The 10,111-nt window shown below is 57.1% G+C and overlaps 1 protein-coding gene across 1 annotated transcript; it reads left to right on the forward strand.

Annotated features, from left to right (window-relative positions):
* The first annotated feature begins 477 nt into the window (after positions 1 to 477).
* Positions 478 to 6,063, forward strand: SIVA1 (SIVA1 apoptosis inducing factor). Its single transcript, XM_058567854.1, has 4 exons — positions 478 to 633; positions 2,770 to 2,964; positions 3,791 to 3,947; positions 5,840 to 6,063. The coding sequence occupies exons 1-4, from the start codon at positions 516 to 518 to the stop codon at positions 5,895 to 5,897; spliced, it is 528 nt and encodes a 175-aa protein (XP_058423837.1). The 5' UTR covers positions 478 to 515; the 3' UTR covers positions 5,898 to 6,063.
* Positions 6,064 to 10,111: the final 4,048 nt, after the last annotated feature.

Below are 10,111 nucleotides of genomic sequence, written 5' to 3' on the forward strand. Positions count from 1 at the left end.
TAACCAGTTTCGACAGTTGTTTATGGACTAAAAAAAAAAGGTGGGACACCCCACGCCCTCCTGCGCCATCACGCCGACTCTCTACTCGATGTCGCCCTCGGCCTTTCCCGCGCCGCCGAGCCCCGCCCTCCGGCGCATGAGCCCCGCCCCCGCCCTCGCCCATGGCCTATCCTGCACCGCGCCGCGCGCGAGTCCCGCCCCCGTCCTCGGCCTCTCCCGCGCCGCCAACTCGCCCCGCCCCCGACCTGCCCACTCCGACACTCGACCTAGCCCGTGGCGGTTCCCGCGCCGCCGAGTCGCGTCCCCGGCGCACGAGCCCCGCCCCCGTCCTCGCCCCCGGCCTATCCTGCGCTGCGCCTCGCACAAGCCCCGCCCACACCCTCGCTCCCGGCCTATCCCGCACCGCGCCGCACGCGAGCCCCGCCCCCGTCCCGCGCGGGACTTGGCGCGAGGCTGTGACGTCACGGGTCGCGGCGAGGCGCGGCTGGCGGGCTGCGCCGCTCCGGGCCGCGGCCATGCCCAAGCGGGGCTGCCCCTTCGCGGACGCGGCCCCGCTGCAGCTCAAGGTCCGCGTGGGCCAGAGGGAGCTGAGCCGCGGCGTGTGCGCCGAGCGGTACTCACGGGAGATCTTCGGTGAGTGCGGGGTTGGGCGCCCTCGGGCGACGCGGGCCCTGGGCGGGCGGTCTCCGCAGGCCGCGGCCCCGGGAGCCTGGAGGCTGCGGGACCAGCCGTCCGGCCGGGGCTTGGGAGCAGTGAGTGGGGCCTGAATGCGTCCACGTCCACCCGCGCTGGCCACAGGAAGTGTCCCTGCCCCTGGCGCCCACTGGCCCCCTAAACGTACTGCCTGGGGGCTCTGTCCTGCGGGAGGTGCTCGACCAGTGACCAGCCCTGGTCTCGTTAGCACTAGGATTCCTCAAGCCCAGAGAGAGGTCGGGGAGCGGGACGTCCTGGGTGGAGTAAGCCGGCAGAAGTACCCATTCCAACCTCAGAGGTGTTTGTGGAGCGCGCCCTCCCTGCCAGGCACTGTAGCGCGCGGAGACCTTGCCTGGCGGGAGCTCCCCGGTCCACTGGGGGACCAGCAGGAGAAGGAATCTCCAGAGGTCATCAGGGCAGACCCCCCTGCAGGGGTGTCAGAGGTCTCCTGGAGGAACAGAGACTAAGCAGAACCCTGCAGAGTGAGTAGGAGTTAAGGCAGGCAGAGAGGGAGAGAAGGGGAACTCCAGGGAGAGGGAACAGAGTATGCAAAAGCAAGGAAGCAGGAGAGCGCAGTAGGACTCGGTGTGGCTGGAATGTCCCATTCAAGGTGATGTGTGAGTGTAGTGAGCTATCGGAGGGCTTCTCATCTGGCTTTCTGACGCAGATTTTTAGGTGCATCGATATTATTGATTATCAGTTTGGGGTGACTAATACCCTGAGGCAGCTACAAAGTGGAGTTTACTTACCTAGTGGTTGGGGGCACAAGGTTCACCCCCATGGCCGAGTTAGGAAATGACCTGGCTGTTTGTAATGGAGTGGTGCTGCTGTGCTTTGGGCATGTGGGGAAGAACCCAGCCTCAGGAGGCCCCAGTTCTCTTTCTCCTGCTGCTCCCCCCATCAGATAAAGAAGAGTGAAGCTGTGGGGACTGTGTGCGCCCCCATCAGCATGTTCAAAATGTGTAAACACTGAGCAGGCAGAAAGAAGAGTTAAAAACGAACGGGACTCAGTCTAGCTCTTCACCCTCTCCCTTGACCACATCATCCTGGGGCGTTTACAGGGGCTTGTCACTCACAGGGCCCTGTCAGGGAGAGTGCTGGGCCCCCTGGTCGTTCAGTAATCAGAGCAGGACACCCAGTTTGAACTCATGTGTAACGAATTCCAAGCCCAAACCCTGGCCTCCTTACCTTGAATGGACTAGAAGCCCTTGAAGACAAGCATTAGCAGTCATCACGTGACTGCCCCCATTCCCATCCCATTATAATTCCTTCCTGTGGGAGGAGCTGGGTGTGGCAGGGTCATCATCAGCCACTCTGTTTGAGTTACCTGATAACTGTTTTCCTGTCGATTTCACATAGAGCCAGTAGCTTCTGGGATCTGCACCCGGGCTCTGTTGGGACAAGGCAGAAGAACACAAACAAAGCATTTCTGGGGCTGGCACCAGGCATTTGGTCCTGTGAAAGCCCCTGGGTGACTGACATGTAGTCCAATGAAAAACCACTGCTCTGGGTGCTGAGCAGCCACTTCACCTCCAGGGGTGGGAGAGTGTCCACGGCCCAGAGAGGTCTGGAAATTTTTGGGATACCTTTGTCAGGAGCTGGGTGCTGCCTCATCTTTTGCCAGCAGCTCTGCGGGAGGGGAAGAGGGTGCACACTGCCTGGGGGTCGCAGGCACAGCTCTGAGCCTCCAGCTGTGAATTAGTGCCTCACAGCGCAGAGCTCCCTCTGTGCCATACATAGCCGGCTTGCAGGGTGCTGGGGAGGAGAGGAACAGCAGTGAGGTGAGGCCGCTCATCCAGAGAGCTTTGTGGATAATGAGCAGAGTGACAGAAGAGGGAGCCCGGCTGCAGCTGTAGGGTCCAGAACTTTCCTGCAGGAGGTGGCAGCTGAGCCTAGGAAAGGAGAGGTGGGAGGGCAGAGTGGGGCTCAGCTCACCAGGGAGCAGCATAGGCCAGGGTGACGTGATGACAGAGCACGAAGGAGGCCTCACCATGCCCAGCTTGCAGGACAGACTGGCTATGCGAGGGCTTCCATGCTGCAAAGGTGTAAATGGAAGGAATGATTTGTCTTCCCCAGAGAAGACCAAGCAACTCCTTTTTCGAGGGGCCCAGGCCTACATGGACCACGTGTGGGAGGAAGGCTGTGCCATTGTTGACCTGCCGGAGTCCCCAAAGCCCAGCCCCACGGAGGCCTCTCGGGCTGCACGTGGGCAGATGCTAATCGGAGCGGACGGCCGACTGACCAGAAGCCGAGCCCAGGCCTCTGAAGCTGGTGAGTGAGGCTGACAGCCGGCACTTCACAGCTATGTGCCCAGGATGGATGTGGCAAGTGCAGTTCTCTGCATTTGTGACACTGTCTGCCCAGGAACTTTACCTTCCCGGGCAGGCAGGAGCTGGGCCCAGAGTCTCAGGAGCTGGGTGAACACCGGAAGTCTCCTGACATCAGGAGCCTCTGCCGCCATCCAAGTCTGGGCATTGTGAAACAGCTTCTAACTGCGAGATCAGAAAAGGAGCACAAACCCACCTGGGGGTCCCACCTGCTCTCCACCTGCAGCTCCCCCACACAGTCCCGTCCAGGTGGAACCCTCCCGATTAGGTCCCTGTGCAGTGTTGTGTGTGTCTCAGACTGTCACCCATGCCGCTGGTTAAAAACCACAGTCTCCGGCCCAGCCCCGGGTCTGGGTGGGGCCCAGGAACCTCTTTGTTAACTGGTGGCGCAGGAGCCACGGTTTGAGGCACAGATGCTAGACACACAGGGTGGAGGCCCTGAGGGTTCTGGTGCAGGCAGTCGGGGGAGGAGCTGCTCCCTCCAGTCCTGACATCTCAGTAGCGGGAGGTCTGGGTAGCGGTGAGGGAAGGAGCGCTCGCCCAGAATCATGGAAACCACCCCGTCGCGTGCTCCCTGGCCCCTGGGATCTCCCCCTAGACACAAAGCTCTGTGCTATACTTGCTTGCTGGTTGTCGTGAGGACCCAGTGGTAGATCAGCTGCGGGAGGTGGGTCAGCTCTCTGTCCTCGGCTGGGGAAGGCGGTGGTCCTGCAGTACCCAGCACCACGAGTCCCCTCCCAGGGCTGACGGGTGGCGTTTCTTCCCCATAGACGCGTCCGGGACAGCGTCCGGAGCCTGCTCCTCGTGCGTGCGAGCCGTGGATGGGAAGGCGGTGTGTGGCCAGTGTGAGCGTGCCCTGTGCGGGCTGTGCGTGCGCACCTGCTGCGGCTGTGGGGCTGTGGTCTGCGCGCTGTGCGCCCTCGTGGAGTAAGTGCTCGACTGCAAGGTGCCCAAGCAGGCGGCGCCCCAGCCAGGTTGGGGGCTAGGCCGTTGGGAGAACGGGCCCATCTGGCATGGCCTAGCGGGGTGCCGTGACGGCGATAAATGCTTCACCCAACCTGAAGTTTTTCTGAAGTCTTTGCAGTCCTTTCTGAAGGAAATCCAGGTCTCACAGGTCGCTAGCTCTGTCCTAGATTGTCGGTCCTCTATCTTACCATGCATGTTTTGGTCCTTTAAGCCCTCAAGTTAGGACCGTTTCCTGTGGGTTTTCCTCTATAGGAGGAAACCCCGGCAGGTGGAAGCAGACGCACGTGGCAGTTAGCCCGTCTCTGTGCATCGAGTTGGTACAGGCTGTCTGGAGCAGGAGATGTGGTGTTTGCTCAGCTTGTTCCGTGAGTGTGTGTGTCTGGATCCCGTCCCTGCTCGTGAGGCACCAGGCCCCGGTCCCACCCAGCAGCCACTCTTGGCTGACAGGTGGGGCGAACAGCGCCCTCTAAGAAAGGCAAGTCCCCTCGACAGGCTCGGAGCCGGTTCCGTGGACCTCAGACTGGCTGAGTCCCAGCAGTCTGAAACCACGCTCGGAAAGTTGAGAACACACCTCTTAGGTGGGCCGCGGCCAGAGACCGGGGAGCCAGGCAGGGTGGGCGGCGGCAGGCCTGGGCAGTGGGACACGGGACTGGGGGAGTCTCACACCACCCAGCTTGGGGATTATGTGTCGGCAAATTATGAATGTGGACTTTTCTTTCTTTTGTTTCCACCAACTTCATTCTTCTCTTCCTATTTGTGTGTAAACTGAAGAGGGCAGGGCCTTCCCAGTGCCCAGCGGCCTTCTCGCTTGGGCAGGGTGGAACACAGCAGAGGGCAGGTTGAGGAGAGAGGCAGGCACCCTCCTCCCACCGGCTGCCTGTGCTGGAACTTCCTCCTGCCCCGCATGGGTCCTCACAGGACTTCCCACGCTAGTCTCCTCCTGCTTCTCCTCCTGCTTCTCCTCCTGCTTTCTTCTCCGCAGTTACCCACAGAATTCACGGCGACGTGGCAGTGGACACACGGCCACACCCAGGGCTGGGGGTCTCTGCCCCGTTTTACAAACAGATGACTTGCTCCAGGCTTAGTGGTCATAGGTGACCTGCCCTCACCTGGTCATCCTTGGGGCTCAGCGCTTAGCTGCAGGTCACAGCTCACCTACAGTCCACGGGCTCCTGATCCTACAGACCGGGCATCCGCAGCCCTGGCTTCCTTCCCCTCAGACGGAAGGTCCTGCCTCGTGTTTCCTGTAGCACATTGCCAATTTCCTGTCCTTCAGGATCTCCTGACAATTTGCTGAATTTCCTCATTCTTACCTATTTGACATGCTTCCAACATGAACCATCGTGATCCATAAATCCTACCTGGACACCTGGGAGGGTTCTGGGGGCTTCCATCAGATTTGAAACCTGGGTTGGGCCCCAGACGGGCTGGTCGGCTGTCCCAGTCAGCTCGGGCTGCTCTGACATGCACCACAGGTGGACAGGTGGCTTAGACGACAGACAGTTATCCTCTCATGCTCCGGGATTGGGGCGTCGCAGGGCTGGTTCCTTTGGTGGCAGTTAGGGAAGATCTTCAGGCCTTTTCCCCGTGTCCTCCAGTCTCCCTCCCTCTGTGTGTGTGTGGGGGGGGTCTTCCTCATCATGTGGTGTTCTTTTCCTAAGGACACCGGTCCTATGGGGTCAGGGCCCACCCACTGCAGTGTGGCCTCATCTGAACTAGTTTGGAGTGCAGCCAGCAGCCCTGTAGCCACATAGGTCCCCACGTGGAGGGTTAGCAGCTCAGCGTAGACATTTGGGGGGACACAACTCGGCCCCTAACACCAGCTCTTCTCTCTCCTCCCTGTGGTGTTGCAGCTGCAGTGACGTCCACGAGAAGGTGCTCTGTGCCAGCTGTGCCATGTTTGAAGCCTGAGGGCCGTGCATGGACGGCAGCCCTGCCTGGACGGCTGCACCGGTGTCAACCTGGAGAAGCGGGGCAGGCGGGCGGGGCGGCCTTGCATTTTATATTTTGTATTCCTGAGGATAGAGATGAATAAACCCTTTTATATTTGGACAGAGGGCTCACTCGGTAATAGTTTGTGAGGGTGTCGCCTCCTGGAGTGCGTGGCGGCCGGGGGCTGGAGGGAGCCGCGGAGGTGTGCAGGCCTCCGTGCCTGCTCTCACAGTGCAGCTCAGTTAGTGCCCACCAAGCTTGTGTGAGGCGCATGCCCATCACCCCATCTTACAGGTGGGGAAACAAGTCCAGGTGGGCTGCTTATCATAACCCAGCCAGGACGGTAGGAAGGATTTGAACCCAGGTGCTCTGACCGCACAGTGTGTAACCATGGTGCCAGCGCACCTCGGGAAGAGGGCTGATGTCCCTGAAGTGCCACTGTAACATCCCCATCTGGGTGTCCACTTGCTTTTCCGGGTGCCTGCATGGAGGGGCCCAAGGTGACCTGACAGTCCCTGCCCTCCAGGAGTGTTGGCCATGGGGGCAACGTCCTCACTCTCTGGGGTAGTGCCGTTTGTGTGACCTGAAGAGAAAGGAGTCGGGGTGGGAGGTGGTGGGGTGGCCATGAGGACAGAAGAGGAAGCACAGACAGAGTCTCGGATGAGCAGGCTGCGGGTCCTCCTTGGCTGGCGCTTGGGTCCTGTTTCCCACACATTAGGGTCCCCTGCAGGGCCACCTCAGCACTGTGGGCCCCTGGCCCCCCGGGGATGGTCGGAGGGCAGGTACGGATTCTTAGAGGAAGCTGGGTGATGGGTTGGAGCCGGGCCCAGAGTGAGGTTTGCTGCCGCAGGCGGAGCATCAAACCACTGAAACAGGGATGAGGGGCCACACAGGGAGGCTACAGAGAGGGGTGTCGGGCCGGCCAATTGCTGGTGGGGGGTGAGGCTACTTAGAGTGGGATTGCAGGTGACTCCCTGGGGGCTTTCTGAATTGGGAACATTCTGAAGCTGTTCCCGCGCAACTGGCCTGAGTGCTGTGGCTGACAGGCAGTCTGTGCCAGGAGCACCAGAAACAGTGAGCTATCCATTGGCTGTCCTCGTGGGGCCGCATCCTCTCACCTGGCTTCCTGTAGAGCCTGGGGCCCCCAGGTGTCCACCTGCAGACCATGACCGCAGTAAGCACATGGAAAGCTGCTCCACGTCACTAATCATTAGGGAGATGCAAGTCAAAACCACGAGAAGATAGCACCTCACACCTATCAGGATGGCCACTGTGAGAAAACAAATGTTCGTGAGGATGAGGAGAAATTTAATCCTGTGCGCTGCTGGTGGGAATGTAAAACGGTGCAGCCACTGTGGAAACAGTATGGTGGCTCCTAAAAAATTAAAAATAGAATTACCATGTGTTCCAGCAATCCAGCCTCTGGGTGTATACACAAAAGAATTGAAAGCAGGTTATTCGTACACCCACGTCACAGCAGCATCATTCACAACAGCCAGAAGGTAGAAGCAACCCAAGTGTCCATTGATGTCCATAGACAAAATGTGGTCCATCCATACAATGGAATATTACTCAGCCTTAATTAAAAAAGAAGGAAATCCTGACACCTGCTACAACACAGATGAACTTTGAGGACGTTATGTTCACAGTGAAATAAGCCAGTCACAAAAGGACAAATTCTGTGTGATTCCACTCATATGAGGTCCCTAGAGGAGTCAGATTCAGAGACAGAAAGCAGAATGGTGGGTGCCAGGGGCTCGGGGAGGAGGAGGAGTTAGTGTTTTATGGGGACAGAGTTTTCAGTTTGTGAAGATGAAAAGTTCTGGAGATGGGGGCCAGCCCTGTGGCCTAGTGGTTGAGTTCGGCACACTCCGCTTTAACGGCCCAGGTTCCGTTCCCAGGCACGGACCTACACCACTCGTAGGCAGCCATGCTGTGCTGGCAGCCCACATACAAAATAGAGGAGGATTGGCACAGATGTTAGCTCAGGGCCAATCTTCCTCAGCAAAAAAAAAAAGTTCTGGAGATGGATGGTGGTGATGGCTGCACAACAATGTGAAGTACTTAATGCCACCGAACTGCACGCTTAAAAAATGGTTAAAATGGTAAAACTTACATATATTTTACTGATAAAAAAATGTTTAAAATGTTAAAAAGACAATTGACTCTTGAAAGTGAAAATAATAACAGTGTATTTTGGGGGTTTTGACATATGTGGAAACAAAATTTATGACAACAGCGCAAAGCCCAGAAATGGAAGTACACTGTTTTAAGATTCTCGTGTGAAGAGCGGAACCATCACTTGAAGGTAGACTGAGAAATAAAAGATAAATCCTAAAGCACCCAGGCTGAGGCTACATTCTTTCATTTATTCTAAATGCAACGTGGCGTCCTGGATCAGATCCTGGAGCAAAAAAGGAACATGAGTGGAAAAAACGGGTGAAATCGAAATAAGCCAGTAAAGGAGATCAAATGGGATGTTTTTAAAAATGCTCATTTAATCCAAAATAAGGCAAAAAGAGGAAAGAAGGGACAAAGAACAAATGGGACACAGCAAGGTGGCGCTGAAGCTCAGCTGTGTCTGTCGTGGTTCAGGGTGTCTGAACACCTCAGGGCAGAGGCTATTCGATGGTCTAAAAACAGCAACAAAAAAGCAAGACCCAACTCCATGTTGTTACAAGTGTAAAGACACAAGTTCAAAAGGACGGAATAAGTATGCGTAGCTCCTTTGAGCAGAAGTTCCCGGGGGGGCGTCCTCGGAGGGCAGGCCCCGCTGTGCTCCCTCGGCAGCAGGACCCCAAGTCCGAGCTGGACACTGGCCTGGCCCTGTCAGCCCCTTGCTGGGAGCTGCTGATCTGGCCCGCAGCCCCGGGTCAGGGCCTCCTTTACTCACACCTGCCGGAATGTGGGCAGACCACGTGCTAACGTCACTTCTGTTTCTGTTTTCTCTCCCCCCGCCCCAAGGCTGGCCTTGTGCTGGGAAGAGCAGGTGTGGGTACCGGGACACAGGTGCAGGCCCGGGTTACCGGCCCCCGGCCTGGCTGGCCCTCATCACACCAGTCCACGAGTCACCAGGCCCTGGCCATGGCCGTAGGGCCTGCCCCTCCTGGTCTGCTCTGGCCTTGCTGACCGGGACGGGTGGCCCTCCAGTTTTCTCTCCGAGATGCCTGTCTTCCTGCACCCCCACGGCTCTCTCCGCAGAGGCTGCTGCACAAGGTGCCTTGGCCTCCTGGAATGTCAGGAGTTCTCAGGGGGTCTCAGCCCTTCACTCATTCCCTCCTGGCCCCTCCCACCTGGGATGGGGATGCAAGGTAGGGTCCTGCTTGTGTCCATGCCCATGACCTTGAAGCCTCTCCAGGGCCATAGGAATGTCCCTAAGGCAGCCCCGCCATCACCCAAGGGGGTCCCGTGGGAAGGAGCAGCTTGTGCCCCTCAGCCTGGCCAGCGAGGCACCCCCCTGACATCCCAGCTCCAGCTTCAAAGGCATTTCTCCGTCTTCCACACCACATCTGCCACTTTTTTTGATAGCTGTTTGCTCAAAATTTGAGGAAGGGGATTGCTGTATTTTCTGGTTTCTACAATACACATTTTTTTCCTTTTTTTATTGTTAAAGTACACATAACAAAATTTGCCATCTTAACCATTTTTAAATGTACAGTTTAGTGGCATTAAGTACTTTTCACACTGTTGCAGAGCCACCACCACCATCATCCCCAGAACTCTTTTCATCTTGTAAATCTGAAACTCTGTCCCCATGAAACACTAACTCCTCATCCCCTCCCCCAGCCCCTGGCACCCTCCATTCTGCTTTCTGTTCCTATGAATCTGATTCCTTTACGGACCTCATACAAGTGGAATCACACAGTGTTTGTCCTTCTATGTCTGGCTTATTTCACTCAGCATGATGTCCTCAAGGTTCATCCATGTTGTAGCATGTGACAGGATTTCCTTCTTTTTTTAAGGCTGAGTAATACTCCATTGTGTGGATTTACCACACTAGGCTCATCCATTCATCGGTTGATGGCCACTGGGGTTGCTTCCACCTCTTGGCTGTTGTGAATAATGCTGCTTTGAACATGGGTGTAGAAATATTTGACACCCTGCTTACATACCCAGAAGTGGGATAGCTGGATCATATGGTAATTATGTTTTTCATTTCTTGAGGAACCTCCATACTGTTCTCCATGGTGGCT

Source organism: Diceros bicornis, chromosome 24 (genome assembly GCF_020826845.1).
Source record: "Diceros bicornis minor isolate mBicDic1 chromosome 24, mDicBic1.mat.cur, whole genome shotgun sequence".
In the NCBI taxonomy this organism is placed as follows: Eukaryota; Metazoa; Chordata; class Mammalia; order Perissodactyla; family Rhinocerotidae; genus Diceros; species Diceros bicornis.